Consider the following 18,541-nt stretch of genomic DNA (forward strand, 5'->3'; position numbering starts at 1 on the left):
AATGACAAAATGTAGAAATAAACATAAAAACCACAAAAATTGAAATTTGCGAGATGAACGGTAGGCAAGTTACCGATCACCTAGGGTTATAAACCAAGCCTAAAATACCATCGTTTTAAATCAGCCTAGGCCTAATTATGACTTCTCTGGACTCCGAGTGCGAATAAAAACATTTAAAATATTAAAATATATAAATATCTTCCAATTTAAAAGATTTTAATCCTGAAAATAACGTAAATAATCCATCACTTTGACATAAGCTATACCTTCGTTTTCAAATCAGCCTAGGCCTAAATCTGATCTTTGTAGGATCCAAATACATAAATAAAATATTATAAAATATTAAAATTTATGAAAATATTCAAATTTAAAGCTTTTAAACCTTAAGATATTAATAGTTAATCCACCACATAGGCTTAAGCCCTACCCTCATCTTCAATCAGCCTAGGCCTAAATTTGACATTTCTGTGACCCAAATACATACATAAAATATTGTAGAATATTAAAATAGATGAAAATATTTAAGTTTAAAAGTTTTTAACCCTTAAAATATAAAAAAATCTCACCAAATAGGCTGGACTCATTTTAGCCAAATTAAACATTATTTTATGTATAAATTAATCCTTCAAAAGATAAAATTTTAAAATATATAAAAAATATCGACAAAACTTTATGTTAGTCAACAAAAACAACATTATGATCAATGACTGCCTTTGAGAATTTTTCTTTACAACGGCCATCCATTTTTGGGAAAAATTATTTTTTTTGTTGAAGATTTTCGTATTTTTTCGATTTTTTATGAGTTTGTGGTGAAATAATCGATAGATGAATAATTCAATTATATTTCAGTTTTTCAATGTTGTATCTTCTAATTATGTGGAATATTGGATTATTATTCGTTTTGAGGTTCATTTTTGAGAAAAATGTTTTTCCATCGAAGATTTTTCGTATTATTTTCGAATTTTTGATGATTTTTTATAATTAATAGATGAAATATTAATTACATTCCAGTTTTTTAAAAGTTACGTCTCGTAATTATATGGAATGTGGGTTAATTATAAGTTTTTAGGTCTATTTTTGGAGAAAAAAATTTTCATTGAAGATTTTTTGAATTTTTTATGATTTTTCTTATAATTGATAGATGAATTATTAATAATATATCAGTTTTTTCAATGTTGTATCTTGTAATTGTATGGAATTAGGAATATGAATAGTTTTTAGGTGCATTTTTGGAGAAAATATGTTTAATTGAAGATTTTCCGTATTTTTTCGAAGTTTTGGTGATTTTTTGATAATCGATAGATAATAATTTAGTTTTTTAAAAGTTACGTCTTGTAATTATATGGAATATGGGATTATTATTAGTTTTTAGGTCTATATTTTTTTAAATCGTAAGAAAAACTATCTTTTTAGCAATTTTGCTATTTTTTCTGCGATATATTACAAAATATCTCTTAATCTTTGCAAAATGCGTTGAAAAATGTATTGAATTTTAAATATATTACAACAAAATAATAAAATGACATAATGGAACAGCGTAAAGTGTTAAATGTTAAGTAAAATCGTAGTAAAACTGATGAATCTGTCATATTAATATAACGAGATTAAACGATAATAAACGGTGTTATGGAGAAATAATAACGTGGAAAAACAGCAAATAATAATAATAATAATAATAATAATAATAATAATAATAATAATAATAATAATAATAACATATTTTTAATAATGTGGAATGACAGCGCCTGCCTCAGGTCGATCTGCGCATGCGCGGGAGACCACGACTACATGTCTGTTGGGGAACAAAACATCCTTGAGTAAATGAATTTGTTAGGTCAATTATCCACTTATGTCCACTCTTCCCTCGGCTCCTGACCGGCTTGGGACGGTCTCCCGTTCAAGAGCTTTCCATTGATATATCTATTTGCACATTCATTATGCGCATTTAGTCAGTAATTCGTCTATTTTTCCTGATAACTTCGACTCCAAGTTGGTGCAGGTGGGTATGTAATTATTATTATTATTATTATTATTATTATTATTATTATTATTATTATTATTATTATTATTATTTAGTGCTTTTGGTTACAGGTACTAATTTAATATATATATATATATATATATATATATATATATATATATATATATATATATATATATATATATATATATTTATATTTAAAAAAATCACAGTAGATGCACGTGACTTAATAAATAAAGCGAATTCAACAGATTGATTACAGGAAAATGATAGTCAGAAATCCAAGCGCTTTTCGTCTTTACTCAGACATTGTCAAGGAGTTAATGAGGTACAATTGGAGAGAAAAAGTCTCATGTACAACACAAGATCAAGAATGCCAGATGGTTAATTGTCAAAAGGGTAAAAATTAAAAGAGATAATCCAGGATTATCGGATATCACACGGTCACAAACCTAAACAGATTGACCCTAACCGAAATTACAAAGTTTCTTTACAGTCCAAAACATGTAAAAACTGATATTATTAATTTTGTTGCTTATATTTATCTACAACTTTTTTCATTATGAAAGCATCAAGTATAAATAAACCAAGACTTAAATTTAGAACATTTCTATTATTTGACTTGATGAACAAGATTCAGTGATATTCCTTTTAACTGTGTCATTAAATGGGATTAAGGCTCTTGCTTGACTCCAGTTTAATAGGATGGTCTAAATCTCTCTATGTACGAATCATGCATTCGATATTTGCCCAGTTCTCACAGAATACTGATGCTGTTTGAGACGTTGTGAAAGAGATTTACCGTTTGTTCGTAATAGACTTATCACACTTTTGCAAGGAATTTCATATATGCAGCCTGGAAGATCTTTAGGAGAATTTTTGATTATTAAACTCTTGACATTAATATTACTGAAAACAACATTTATGTTAAAAAGCTTTAAAATTCTAGGAATATCGAAAAACCTTTCATCATAAGGTAATTTTAGAATGTTATTCTTACTAAATTCTAGCTTGTCATTAGTTGAATAAAATGTTTTTCTAGCTCTTTTCCATGCCACATCTCCAAAAGTCCTTGGGTATTTAAGTTTCATTGCAATATCATAAATAGTTTTAATTTCAGCGTCAATAAACTGCGGGGCTACAGACAGTAAAGCCCTTAGAAACATCCCAGAAAAAACAGAGAATTTAACATATTGATGGTGATGTGAGTAATGAACAAAAGAGGCAATGAACCAAACAAAAACTTCTTTCCAGTTGTTCTTCTGAAATTATTGAAAAAAGAAACCCACAAAATCATTTTGTAACTTGCTTACTTCTAAGTATTTACATTTAGTTTTACTCCACACTCGAGTACTTTCAGGCCATGTCTGTGGCTCATTCTCAAGAGATGTTTGGGATGTTAGCGTGGGTCAAGGCCCAGCAGTCTTCTGGGAACTTCTTCTCGTTGAGCTGTCATTTATGTGATGGCTGTTCTGGTTTCTTGAGAGTTGAACCAATCCCCTCTTTGTCGCTCTGATATCCTGAGCTGATGGTCAATGGGATTCACCCTTGTGGTAAGGTGGTGTGGTCACCAAAAGTCTGTTGGGCAGGAAACCTAATCTCCAGGTCAGCAGGGTCAATCTTAGCTTCTTTTAATATCAAAGCTCGGCTTATGGGATCTTCTGAGATAAAACCTTTGTTTCCTTCAATTACTTTAATCTCTCTGATAAGTGCACCTTATACTACCCTCCTGTGACTAATTTTGTTGCTTTTGTAAATAAGCCTACTGTTTTTGAAATCCATCCTATGGTCATTTTTCCAACAATGCCTAGCTATAGCACTCCCCTGAGAGTCAAGCTGTACTGCCCTTCTATGTTCTTGGACTCTAGTCCTTATTCCCCTACCTGATTCCCCACTATCTGTCTCCACAATTAATGCAATTGATTATGTATACCCCGGCTGCATCATCTGTATTACTGTCTTTCTTCCTTCAATTTATTTTTACATACTTTGTTTTTTACGGTATTATCAAAGGTATATACAAATTTATATTGACTTTCTTTCATTTTTGAAGTGAATTGTTTCATTTTAGGCATAAAAGGGAGGGCAACTATATTCTTGCTTTCTTTATTCCATGTACTCTCTACATTCGCTGTGTAAAAAAAATCTTCCTAGCTTTGCTGAGTGCCCTTTTCTGAACCATTCCGGGTATGCTAATGCATCGAAGCTTTTAGCGATGTAATTTATTTCTTGCTCTATCTTGCAAGGGTCACACGTTCTCATTGCCCTAAGAAATAAACCTGTTAGAACCCCTATTTTCATATCATGACTATGAAAAGAGGAGAAATGAATATATGAGTTTGTATGTGTGGGCAAGATAGATTTTGTGGGTTTCTTTTTCAGTCAAAAGAGGCAATATTAGTTGATTTTCGAAAGACTGAAAAGGTGAAATTTCTATCATTTCTATGGACAGTTACATCAAGAAAATTCAAATTACAATTTCCTTTCTTCCTCTACCGGTAAATTTTATAGAATGGGAGTTAAATTATTGAGATTATTAAGGAATTCCTGGAGATTTTCTGAAACTGGCCAAATACAGAAGATATCATCCACATATCTAAATCAAATAACTTTTTGGGGCAAAATTCTTGGTAAGAGTTTTGTCTCAAAAAATTCCATGTAAATATTGCTAAGGACAGGAGATAAGGGATTACCCATAGCCATGCCAAACTTTTGTACAAAAAATTCCCCATTAAAACAAAATTTACTATCTTTGATACATAACCTTATGAGGCTAATGAGGTTTGCCACACTTAAGGGAATGTCACGACGTTCTAATTCCTCCTCCAAATATTCAAGTAAGTAAGCTACAGGCACTTTTGTAAATAAAGAGACAACATCAAAACTGCCCATATTAAAATCAAAATTCAAATTTAAACTATTCAATTTGCTTATAAAATCAACATTGTTTTTAACATTCGTGTTAGAAATGTTTCCTACCAAGGAGTAAGAATTTTTAAAGCCATTTAGATAAATTATACGTAAACTGAGCCCACTGAACTAATGATTGGTCTGATAGGGTTATTGATTTTATGTGTCTTGGACTAAACCATACATATAAGGTAGGGAGGCGCATTGCAGTGTAAACTGTTTAATTAAATGGTCCAAGCCCTTCAAAATGGATTTAATTTGTTTATTAAAATGGGAGTTCACTGTCTGTGTAGGGTCAGACCTCAGTTTCGTATAAGTATCAGTATCATTTAGCAATGTCATTATTTACTTATGTAGTCACTTTTATTCATTATTACCACTGCATTAGATTTTATCTATTTTAGTCACTTTCACTGTATCGTCTTCTTTAATTTTCTTAAAAGCCTGGAGAAAAAAAAATCTCACGGGTACATTAGGGGAGAAGCCTTACACATAGCACCATACACAATACCTTTACAAATATTGATATCATCAGGGCATAGGTTTTGATTAAATTTTTCTAAATAATCAAAAGGATTTTGAGATGTCGACACAGTCCAGGTTACCATTAAATACACCAAAGCTTAACCCTTATCCCAAAGCTGCTGTCGTAAGGCACTATCCCACTGGTTTGCCTGATAAATTAATCATTGAAGAGAAGAGAGAGAGTATCAAAAAACATACACTAGTGCTCATAAATACATTATATATATATATATATATATATATATATATATTTTATATATATATATATATATATATATATATATATGTATATATATATATATATATATATATATATATATATATATATATATATGTATATATATATATATATATATATATATATATACATATATATATATACATGTATATATACATACATATATATATATATATATATATATATATATATATATATACCATATATATATATATATATATATATATATATATATATATACATATATTTATATATATATATCTATATATATATATATATATATATATATCTATATATATATATATATACATATAAAGGGTGATTGAAAAGTAACTCCCTATTTTTAAAAATTTATATAATTTCATATGCATTATTTTTTGTTCAAATTTTTAATGTATGTTCTTAATATATGACAATTTAATTGGTCTTCCTTATCACTGTGTACGAACTGTGCTGAAGAAGCATCTTAAAGGGCGTGCTTGGAAGCCGCATTATTGCCAAGTACTCTCTGCCGAACACTGCGACATTCGAATGGAGTTTCAGAAATTATGTGGCTGGTATGAGGATTGGCCAGGTCTTTTTCAAAATATCCATTTGGAGTGATGAAGCAGTTTTTCATATCGGTGGATTTGTGAACCGCCACAAAAACTGTCATTACTGGGCAGAAGAGATCCTCAAATTATCGTACCATACATATACGGTAGCGATGGGTCACACAAACACCTTCTTTATAAGACTTTCGTTGCCTTTTAACAGATTTTTCACTATATTTTTCTAAGTTGCACAATCCTTTAGTAATTTAACTAGTGAAGAGGTCAACATAATTAAGAGAGTGATTTATGGAAGCATGAAAAAGTCAACACCACAAACGTACCCAAAAGATTTATGAATGCCAATCAATAAACTGAAAAAAAGATAAAATATATCACATTGACAAAAGCAGGTAAATCAGGTGCCCTAGTAATTTTAAACAAAATTGAATACATAGAAAAATGGAAAGTCTTTTGGGTGATAATAGCACTTATAAACGAATTAAATAAGAACCCGATAGAAAGTGTGAATAGTGGTTTCAATAAAAAAGTGAAAAATCTGTTAAAAGGCAACGAAAGTCTTATAAAGAAGGTGTGTGACCTCCCCATCGCTACCGTATATGTATGGTATTATAAAAACCCCATAAAGCAAACTTCCCTGCCAGACCAATTATCAGCTCAGTGGGTTCCGCATCTTATAAATTAGCAAAATATTTAGTGGATATCCTTAACCCATTGGTAGGTAACATCTCTAATGCCAATATTAAGAATAATGTGGACCTGATAGATAAACTAAATAGTGTAAAAGTTAATAGTGAATCGAGACTTGTGAGCTTTGATGTAGTATCTCTATTCACAAAAGTGCCTAGTGATGATTTATTGGAGTTTCTATCGGAATTATTAGAAAACAAACAACTGGATATTCCATTTCTAAAAGCACCTTAATTGAACTAATAAAATTATGTGTTAAAGACTGTAAATTTGAATTCAATGGAAAATTCTACTCACAAAATTTTGGTATGGCAATGGGAAACCCTCTGTCCCCAGTGCTAAGAATTTATATATGGAATTTTTTGAAAAGAAAATTTTAAATAATATAATTCCACGCAATGTACCTGGTTTTAGAAATGTGACGACATAATTTGTGTATGGCCAGGGAATGAAGATGTAAATAACTTTTTTGCCAGGTTAAATCAATTAGTACCATCAATAAATTTACTATGGAAATAGAAAAAGATGAATGCCTACCCTTTTTGGGGGGATGTCCTCATACGGAGAAATAGTAGTGGGTTTAAGTATATGTTTTTACAGAAAACCCTACTAATATTTCCTCCTATGTACATTTCTATTCTGGACAAAAAACAATAAGGTTAAAAGATAAGTGTTTGCTTCCATGTTTTTAAGAGCACTACGGGCATGTAGCCCATATATAGATGGGAGGAATAGATAAGATTCGGAATACAGGCAAGAAACTGAAATATCCAGATAATGTACTAAACAATGCATTAAAAGCGTGGCAAAAAAGACCATGTATCAAAATCAAAAAGAACCTTACAACAACAAAAATTTGCTTGTACTACCTTATATAGTAATATGAAAGATATCCCACATCTCCTGAAGAATTTTGGTGTTAATGTAGTTTTTAAAAACAATAAAACAATGAAACAGGTACTTATTAAGAACTCCCCCGACAATGCTAAAGGATGTGTATATAAAATCCCGTGTAAGTCTTGTGACAACTTTTACATTGGTCAAACGGGGAAAGCACTGGAAAAAAGAATAGAACAACGTAAACAATGTGTGAGATATGCACAGGGAAATAGTGGTATATTTGTACATGTTAGTGAGAACAATCATGCTATTAACTGGGAAGGGGCAAAAAAGCTGGTGTGTTCTAATAATGCATTGGAAAGGAATATCATTGAATCTAGTTTTATAAAAGAAAGTTACAACAATAATATGAACATCAGTCAAGGAATGTATAAACTTGATCCTTTAATATCAAAAGAAATTTGTAAACTGTTTAAATTTTAAGGTTGGCTGTAGAGATATATGAAAAATAGGATTATTATATTTGTAAACACAGTAAAGGGGGCAGTAGTGGTAATGAGATGTTCAACCCCGCCTCCCTGACACCTGTCAGGTGTGGACTTGTACCCTAAGCGGTAGTATCCCTTGAGAATTTATTGTAAATTTTAGCCTAATGATTTTTGAAAGCCACTCCTACCTTGACACCTGCCTGTGGGTGGATCTGCAGTCTCAAACGGTGTGTGTATGTTCGTCAGTACTGTCTTTGTAGTATATATGCTCGTGAATTCTAATACTATGTATCAGTCCTTTGTCAATGGCTTGAAAATAAAGCCGAAACCGGTCAGGACCTACACCTGTCTCTTATTTTTCACCTGTGGATATATATATATATATATATATATATATATATATATATATATATATAAATGTATTTATGTGCACTTGTGTATGTTTTTTGATACTCTCTCTCTCTCTCTCTCTCTCTCTCTCTCTCTCTCTCTCTCTCTCGTCCAGTAGTGTTTGTGACGACGTGTTTTATTGATCTGTAATAAATTCCCTATTTATACCTTACTCATTTCGTAATATGTATAAGTATGCATACTTTATATAGGATATGCTCCAATGGATTCTCCACATAGCAAGTCTCTGCGAATTAATTGTGGCACGTATAGTCCTATACAACAGATCTTGTTGGATCTCAAAAGACATTTCAATTTCAGTGTTTTGATCTCAGGGTTTTTTTTTTTTATATTTCCCAGAAAATATTTGAAGCTCTTAGATCATATTTAACTTGGATAGTTTTGAACGGATAACATTAACTCTACAGTGCAGGTTCTAAGAGGGTATTCCCCTCCAATAAAGTTAGAGAAATATTGCCATCAGCTAAAGAAGTTGCCCTTAAAAAGCTGACATAAATCTGGACACTCTACATACCTTATGATTACAATGAATCTTTTTCAACTAATCAATAACTCGAGATATAATGGCGGACGTTGGTGTGCTTGGTAAATGCGCTGTATTTTAATTCATACTTTATTTCTTTGGCCACACGATTTCCAAGGACTCTAAAACCACAATAGTCTACTACTCATCTGTGGAGCCATTTCTGCCTCTTTAACTTTGGGTGCATTGCTATAGGTCAGATTCTGTCTGTTTATTCTGAAAGATCATATATTTTTGCAGGTATGCCGAAGGCCACGATGGTGTTAATGGTATGGGTAGTACTGGGGCAGTTTATCAGTACTCCAGAGGCTATTGGCAAGGTGTTTGGGAGAGGAACTTCTGCTACTGGAATGTCTTTGAAAGCTGCGTATGTTGACTACATCCACCCAGTCAAGAGCCTGTGTGAGTATATAAGCTCTCTCTCTCTCTCTCTCTCTCTCTCTCTCTCTCTCTCTCTCATAACCGTTTCATTTATGCCTAGGCCTAGAGATGGTAGTAGAGGTTATTATATACTGATTTGACAAGAGATCTGAGACTGAGATGTGAGAAATGACTGAGGGAGAAAGAGTGATAAGGAGTGGGGTACAATCTTTTGGTGGGGGCAGCGTTGGGGTGGGGGGAGGGAACTGGAGAGGTGGGGTAGGAGCTAGATCGGCCTGTCCCATTATAGCCTGCACAGCCAAGAAAATGTTTCCTGTTCCAGGTGATTGTCGGAAGGTCTGCTTCGCCATACCAAATTGCACCAGCGCTTCTGTCTCGGAGGACGCACTGAAATGCAATGTATCCTACAGGCCGTTTGCGTGGGACAATCTCGCCCCTTCCAGTGGCGCCGCGGTCACCTACGTGTGGCCCCGTAAGTAAACGACAGCTTTCTGTACAGTCATCTTTGAGGTCTATGGCTTACCTCAATCCATTCCTGTGGCACTAAGAGTAAATGCAAGTTCCAGATGAGGACCTAATTTGATAACTCATCTCCCTAGCTGGGATGGGTCCTCAAATGGGGTCCTTATCTCAGCTAGGTCGATGAGCCCTCAAATTATGAGGGCTTCACCTCAGCCAAGTCATAGGTCTTGGGAATCAAACGTATCTCTCAGACAGCCTGGAGACATGAAGGAGAGCAGTCTGTGAATTGAGAGTAGTGTACCACTCGCAGTGTGAGTGAATTTGGATTGCTATAGTTAGCACCAATGGTGTTTTTGTAGTGTATCTTTGTACCCTAGCTTCATTTAACTCTGGCGATGCACGTTAAAAACCTTTGTTTCTTGGTTTCAGCCGAGTACGAACCCTATGGCGAGCGGTACTACAAGGTGTATGAAGCCTCAGATTATGGACCTGGTAAAAAGAGATGTCTTGATGACATGGGACAGCTGGCCATCCTGGACACTCCGGAGAAGTTCGTCGAGGTAACGAAGTACTTGGAATCGAAAGGTGAGATCCTCTGCCTCTCCCTCTCTCTGAACAGTTCTTCTGATTTATTGATTTGTCCAACTGGTGACACAGCAGCATCAGTCTGTCTAATGAGGCTGCAGACAGATCTCCGTGAAAGGGGCTCGAAATATAAATGAAGGTAATTTAGAATCTCCAAGAAGACACTTTTCTACCTAAAGGTCGTTTCCAATAAGTTTGGTTATGAGAAATTCAGAGATCGTGATAGTGAATACTGTGGACAAAATGGAAAATCTCTTGCACTGCGAAATGCACGGCACCAGTGAGGACCAGTCAGGTATCGAACGAATTATCTGTACGGCCGAGAGATTTAGATCAACCTATTAAATCGGAGTTGAAACCCTAGTAGTGTTTTGAACTTAAGTCTTGGTCTGTTTAAGCTTGATGCTTTTGTATAATTAAAAAATGTTATTGATAAATATAAGCAAATTTGGTCAGTTGTATAGTCACTCTCTCCATAGTTGATAACAATAAGTATTTTGTTTTATTTTGTGACCAGATTATCCTGGATAGCTTCTCTCTTTGTTACGCTTCTTCCATTTGCTTAGATTTTACCAGTCTCCCAAAATGAGTCTCGTTTGTGCCCTGACGATGCCTGAATAAACAACTTGCAAAACTGCTCGGAGCAGTTTGTCTCCTGACTGTCATTTTCCTGAGAGTTTTGCATGTACTAAATCGCGTACTGAAACATCGATAATTAATCCACAGGTCTGGACATTGCATGGATAGGCCTGTTTATCTACAACCCTGCCGGATCTGAGCCACCCGTCTGGCAGTACAGGGAAGGTAAGCATCTTTATATCTATGTGTGTGTGTGTCTCTCTCTCTACCACACTGTCTCTGAATATATAAACTAATTAATATCATTCTCATTATTGTTTGACAGCTAACGTCAGCTCAACTGGAATCACGTGGATCTCATGGTCACGTTGCTTTCACGTGACCAAATTTGGTGGGACCTGGTCGATTAAGAATGCCATTCTCGTGTGCAACTTCCCCTTACAACCCGTCTGCCAAAGGGACTTCTAACGCAGATCACCTATTCCAAGTCTTCAGGGGCTTTTTGTTGAGTTATTTTCAGATTTGTTTTGGTTGCAGCTGTTTCCGTATATCTTTGGTGTTGACTGTTCTCAGATATCTTTGGTTGTGGCTGTTTTTTTTTTTTTTTTGGCTGTGCATGTTTACAGATATTATTGGATGAGGATGTTCTCAGATATCTTTGGTTGTGGCTGTTTTCTGACATCTTTGGTTGTTTCTATTCTCAGATAACTTTAGTTGTGGCTGTTTTCAGATAACTTTAGTTGTAGCTGTTTTCTGATATTACTTGTTGAGACAGCTTTTCAGATTCTATTTAGTGGGCTATTTTGATCCTTTACTGCTTTTGGCTATTTTCAGGTGTTATTGGCTGAGGCTGTTTTCAGATGATATTGGCTGAGGCTGTTTCTAGATGTTGTTAATATAGGCTATTTTCAGCCTTCACTTTTTGGGGCTGTTTTCCATTTTTGTGGCTCTTTCAGTTTTACCGGGTGTGACCGTTTTTTCAGACACCGCTGTTGTGACATTTACAGATGGTACATTTAAGCTTGAATCTTATTTGTCTGACCATGATTACACTGAAGATAATCATTGTAAGTAGTGGCAGTGCACTAAGTATAATATATTATAAAGCTCACTGTGGATCCCCTTACTTATTTTTTTTTCTGTGTCACACCCATGGTCTGTGGGCAGGGGCGTTATTTGTGCTCAAACTTAGAGTTTCACTCTGGTATTGGAAACCTATTGTCTCGCCTTCCTTCATTGGAGAAACCATAGTCTGTCTTTGCATGTTTGTGTGTGTATAGCAATATGTAAACTGTGTTTGTGATTCATAATTATGGTTTTTGCTTTGTAAGGGAGTCTCTGCTAAGGTCTCTCTCAGTTCCAAAGACTTCAGAAGTTAGTGAAGCATCATTTGGTAGGTACCAAACTGAAGTTTGGTTGATATTTGTCCATTTCCCTTCTGTGTAATCTTTGTCTGATAACCAGGTAGTACCATGAAGGTGTGGAAACTGTATTACCTAATTTGGGCATCATTGTAATCTTGCTTGAAGTTGGAAATAAATAGAACTCATAGACCATGATACTTTTTTTCTTAACCAACTGCTCTCCTTTGAAAAAAAAAAAAAATTAATTTAGGCGCTGAAGTATAATTTCAGATGGTGCAAATCAAAGAAGACTTGGAGTAGTCTTTGGAGCTCAGACAGACTGATCAACTCAACTTCTGAATCAAACCTGTTGATGCAATCAAAGCCAGTGACTTTAGAGGAAACTAATGAATACAGTAGAGTTGTTCCTATGGAGTAGGATCCAAGGCTATGAATTTGTTAGTTTGGACATTCACCGTTGAATACTGTCTGAGGAAATCGGTGAGGTTGAGTTATAAGTATCTCCAGAACTGACAGACATTGCATTTAGAACCCACTAACCAATGTCGTAGACTTTTCCTGGAGTGGTAAGATGGGAGTACAGTTAGTGGACAGCTGACCTATTCATAAATTTGGAGTCTTTGGTCACTCTCCAGTGTTGTTTTTACTGAGTATCCTTGGGGAAAAGTCCCAAGTGTTAACTTTAGAGAAATATTTTGATTTGTAAAGTCAGTCTTTTGGCCAGTGATATAGCGACACTTTCGATTGATATACTCAGCTTTCTGCGAGTAATCTATTTAAACAGTCATTTTCTTAGCTAAGTTATTCATTTTATCTTGTTATTATGGTAGTGGTATTGGTTATCGTCCCACACTAGGCCAACCCCATCTCCATAAACTTTCTCCCACCCCACATCTCCACTTTCCAGTTCAAAAAAGGCAAATTTCATTTGTATTCAAAGAGGAAGCCAAAACTAACCCCAGTTGATGGTAGGACCTGAATGACAAATGTTGCCTGACGGTGGATATTTCAGCTCTGGGCAAAATGCCATTCATTCTGAACAGGAAGCGCTAGGTAGTTTTTAAATGAGTTTGTTCATACCTACACACACACACACACACACACTCGCACTCACACACACATTGCCTGAAAGCAGGCAACGTCATGGAAGCTATATGCAACAAAGTTCATCCAAAAACGAACAGGTTAGGATGAATGACACAGTGACCCCACACTCTTGTTCCTCTACAAGAACCCTTTATCTAGTGGAAATTCTTTATTGATATTCATGAAATGCCAATATGCCACTTGCTGGTCACTATATAACTTCAGGACGATGTCCCCGAGGCCTTCATTTCTCCACTCAAGAAGAAGAAACATGACTCAAGAGATGCATCTTGCATTCTGAGAAGTTCGTTTACCTCTAACCCACCTTCTGGAGTCAGGCAGTGCAAGTTGGGGAAAGGATGAGGAAGTATTGGAGGCTCGCTTAGTATGCTGTAGATCTGAGAGCTAGAGAGAGAGAGAGAGAGATAGAACGATAGAGAATGGGAGAGAGCTATTATTATTATTATTATTATTATCACTCAGGAGATGAACCCTATTCATACGGAACAAGCCCACTAAAAGAAGCACTTACTTGAAGTTCTAGCTTCCAAAGAGTACGGTATTCATTTGAGATAGAGAGATACCTACACAATTGTAAAAGTTCTCATTACTCAAGTCTTATCAATCCATATCATTTTCAGTCTCAAATTCCATGTCTTCAAACAACCTTGACTTTGTAATTACATGTGAACGTGTAGCCTGTGGCTTAGAAGGATCCTCCCTAAGTCAGGATAGGACCATTTTCAGTTGTGGATACCTTGGCAGTCAAGTTCAATGGGTCTTGGACATTTTTTGCCTGTTAAGTGACCAAGAATACCCCATCTCCTTAATTTTTTGCCAAAATAGATCAGTGCGAAACAATTATCTAATGCAGTATAATCATCTGGATAAAGAATTATTGCTAGGTAATCTGGAGGATAAGGAATAAGTCCCCCTGAGAAATAACTGCTCTTTTTATTAGCCATAATTCACAGAGAGAAAAAAATATATAGATATTCTTCTTCAACAAAGAACTTCTTGGCCATCACTTGATCGGGCACTCCTACACGTGCTTGTGCAAGCAAGCAACTGACTCTGCTTCTTGACTTTAAACGCGCAGAAACTTACAGTTAGAAACAATACGAAAATAACGCTTTCTTTCCCCACACTGAAACATGATAATACCTTTAGTTCACTGGACATGAAAATGCATAACTTAACAATGGCTCAACCAAACTCTTACCCAAGCAACTGGCATATGCTTCGAAGAGAACTTGATGTGTTGTACGTTTGAACTTTTGTGTAATGGTCAAGTACCAGTCACAATGTTTCCTTGATTTCAGGGCAGACCTTCTGATGGCATATGCTCAACAGAAGCTATGGAAGCATGAATTCTAGTCAGAGACCAGTTAAACAAACTGTCTCGAAGTCGTATGACGAATGACTTATATCTCGTACTTTACAGAAACATTATTTGACATCTTGTAAATCTTGACATTAATGTAATGTCAAGCACAAACTTATCAAGAACTGGCAAAATAGAAATCATTCCTAGACTTGGAACAAACTGGGGTGGCACAGACTTGCGAGAGACCTTGAACAGTCATCTTGTACAGTCAAACGCAACAGTTAACACAGTTATGTCAAGTGTTGGTGAAAATCACTTTTCTTGACTCCGGAAACCATCCCGGATGCTTTTTTTTCTTGCACTCTCCTCAGGGACATTTTCAATAACGAGTTGAAGAAGTAGACTAGGCCGGGTATCAAGAATGCGAAGTGCAAGAAGGCTCGCATGACCCAATACTGGACAGTATGCTTCAGACTCATGTTCCTGACGAACAGCGGCACAGACAATCCTAACGTGTCGGCTAGGAACCGGAACATCGCCGGGTAGGACAATCCGGGCACCATCATGTTGATTCCGTCCATCAAGGAGGAGGACATTGTGCTCGTTGTTCCAGTTGGATCTCGAGAGGCTGGGAATAATGACGAACTTCTCCACTTCCTTGCACAGGGCCTTTGTTCCGCAGCCGTGCCCTTGCAGAAGTTGTACTTGTCCTCGATGCCCAGGAGCCAGCCGATCCCTCTCCAGAAGTGGACAAAGCCCTCCAAGTCTTCTTCGGTTGCTCGCCACGCCCCCATGCAGTTCGGGTAGACCAGTATGATGCCCAGGAAGCAGTACTGAGTCAAGGCCATGTCCCACTGGCTGATGTAGAGCGGTGGGTTGTCGTGGGACTCAAGGCAGAGGCCTTTCTTGGCCTGCATCTGTAGATCCTGACGGAGAGATGGACTGAAGGGACACTTGGGTTCGGTGTGTCCTTTCTCCCTAACATTGGCCCCCTGGACTTGATCGTAGTTCTCTGATGAGTTGAAGATGTCTGCCGATTTCTTGTGAATGTTCCTGACGTGGAGGATATCTTTGTGAGCCTTGTGATGATGTGCAGTATTGTTGAGACGTAACGCCGCAGGGCACGGGTTGGCGTGTCGGATTTCTCCGTGTAAATCAGAGGCCTCAGTATTCTGCTGAGAGAAAATGCCATGAGAAGTGACAGCAGATCAGAGAAGAAGATGCAGAAGAGGAACTTCTGGTAGAACTTCCGTCCTCTGTCGAAGAGCTCGCAGTCGAGCCATTCGGGCTGTACTGGCAGATTACGGGAGTCTCCCGGTTCATTCAGGCCCTCGAGAAGTTCCTTCAGTCTGGGTGATGCTTCCTCTGCATTGCAGTCCATGAATGAAGAGGCTTCCTGTAAGGTATAACCATTGCAAATAGCCTTCATGCCCTTACTGCTGTGATTATCAGTACCGCAGTCATTATTATTGTTACACATGATATATTCCTCGGTGTTGCCAAATGCTCGCTGCCATTGCAAGAGGAATTCCTCAGTCTGTTCCAGCAAACCCTGACCAGAGAATGCAAGTCCATTGTCTCCAATGTCCTTGTGGGTAAATCTGGCAAGAACCGAACACTCGGGGCTACCGATACCCTTGTGGTGTAGCCTTGACAGCATCGGGCACTCGGTTGAACCAATCTCACAGTCTTCACTGCCAGTTGAACAGAACATCTTCATTGTCCCTGGAAATAAAAACTTGGTTTGAGAAAATAGATATTGCATCAGCAATGCCACTATCCTCAGAGGATTTCTACAGCTCCTGTGGGCAAAAAACTGCAGAAGACATGGAGTGGTAGGTTACAACTTATGGACTTGGCCCCAGAAATCTTTCCAAATTGCCAAATTTTAACTTATTTTTTGTAGCAAAGGGGTACCTCTTAGCATATATAATTTCTCATGCCACTATCCTCAAGAGGCATTGCTACAGCTCCTGAAGGCAGAAAAAAAACTGCAGAAGACATGGAGCGTTAGGCTAGAGATTTTGGACTTGCCCCAGAAATCTTCCAAAATTGCCAAATTTTAACTTTTTTTTTTTGTAGCAAAGGGTACCTCTTAGTCTATATAATTTCTCATGCCACTATCCTCAGAGGATTGCTACAGCTCCTGAAGGCAGAAAACTGCAGAAGACATGGAGTGGTAGGCTACAGATTGTAGACTTGCCCCAGAAAACTGCCAAAATTGATAAATTTTAAAGTTGTTTTTTTTTTATCAGCAAAGGGTACCTCTTAGTCTATATAATTTCTCATGCCACTATCCTCAGAGGATTGCTACAGCTCCTGAAGGCAGAAAACTGCAGAAAACATGGAGTGGTAGGCTACAGATTGTAGACTTGCCCCGGAAATCTGCCAAAATTGACAAATTTTAACGGTTTTTTTTAGTAGTCAGCCAAGCTTTCTGCAGCTCCCTAATGCCTCCCAACTATAGACCTGAAACAGTACAACTCATAGACTACCCAAGAATTCTGCCAAAATTGCCAAAATTTGAGCAAAGGGTATATACTTGCAGTTTGTTAATCTGGGCATCATGCTCTTTGAGCAACAGAGACAAGGAAAGAGGATCAAGGGACAATCCAGGATGGAGATTCAAATTCCTTGTTGATGTGGCTTCAATAAAAACGGACTCCAGCAGAGTCCTTTTGCGGTGATCTTTTTTTTACCCTGTAGATGATTGAGGAATTATCCCAGTTAATAGCATGGCCTGTCTTAAGCCAAGTATCCACAATGCCATTATTCGTTGAGCCTCTTGATATGTCACATTTGTGCTGAGAGCATCTCGCCTCTAGATCTACGAATGTATGTATATTATAGGATCTTTATTCATTGTTATTTTTCCCAAAGGGCCACTTATTCTACCCTTCTTCTTTTTTCAGAACCAATTGTGGTGATGATACTGTTTCCATCTAGAACCATCTGTGATGCTGCTTTTACCTAGAACCTTTTACCTAGAACCTTTTACCTAGAGCCAACTGTGGGACTGTCTGAGATACTGGTTTCTCAAGAACCAGCTGTGATGCTGAATAGCATCCAGGGACCATCTGTGATGCTCTTTTGTCAAAAACAGCTGTAACTGTATATATCATTAGGTAGTAATCTGTGGTGCTGTCTTGCTCAAAGATCAATAATACTTTCTTTGAAGTAACAGCATTTTGTGTAAATTAAATTTTCTCTCTCCGTGTTACTACACTATAAAACTTTTTGTGGCTTTATTATAGCAAATATCTAAATATATGTGAAGGATAACATAAATCTTTCCCTATTTCTCTTATGTATTCAATTTCTTGATCCAAATATTGGGGACTGACAATGCGTAATGCTCGTAAAAACATAGAAGAAAAAATTGATATTTTGATGTTAAGATGGTGGCCTGAATAGAAATGAACATAAGTTAAGTCGTTGGTTGGTTTCCTATAAATACTGAATTTACATTGAAATGGTTCGCTATGTATCAAAACATCTAAGAAAGAGAGGCAATGTCTTTTTCCAATTCTAGAGTAAACTTAATCGACGGCACCTGATTATTTAATTTAGAGAGTAAATCATTTACATCAATACTAGCAT

General features: G+C 36.3%; 1 protein-coding gene and 1 pseudogene across 1 annotated transcript; one reads left to right on the top strand and one right to left on the bottom strand.

Moving 5' to 3' along the window:
- The first annotated feature begins 9,334 nt into the window (after positions 1–9,334).
- On the top strand, positions 9,335–11,891 carry LOC135204486 (uncharacterized). The gene is made up of 5 exons (XM_064234663.1): positions 9,335–9,559; positions 9,861–10,010; positions 10,430–10,585; positions 11,312–11,389; positions 11,490–11,891. The coding sequence occupies exons 1-5, from the start codon at positions 9,400–9,402 to the stop codon at positions 11,630–11,632; spliced, it is 687 nt and encodes a 228-aa protein (XP_064090733.1). The 5' UTR covers positions 9,335–9,399; the 3' UTR covers positions 11,633–11,891.
- A 3,158-nt stretch (positions 11,892–15,049) lies between these two features.
- On the bottom strand, positions 15,050–16,425 carry LOC135204487 (uncharacterized; annotated as a pseudogene).
- Between the last annotated feature and the right edge of the window lie 2,116 nt (positions 16,426–18,541).

This window comes from Macrobrachium nipponense, chromosome 47 (assembly GCF_015104395.2).
Source record: "Macrobrachium nipponense isolate FS-2020 chromosome 47, ASM1510439v2, whole genome shotgun sequence".
In the NCBI taxonomy this organism is placed as follows: Eukaryota; Metazoa; Arthropoda; class Malacostraca; order Decapoda; family Palaemonidae; genus Macrobrachium; species Macrobrachium nipponense.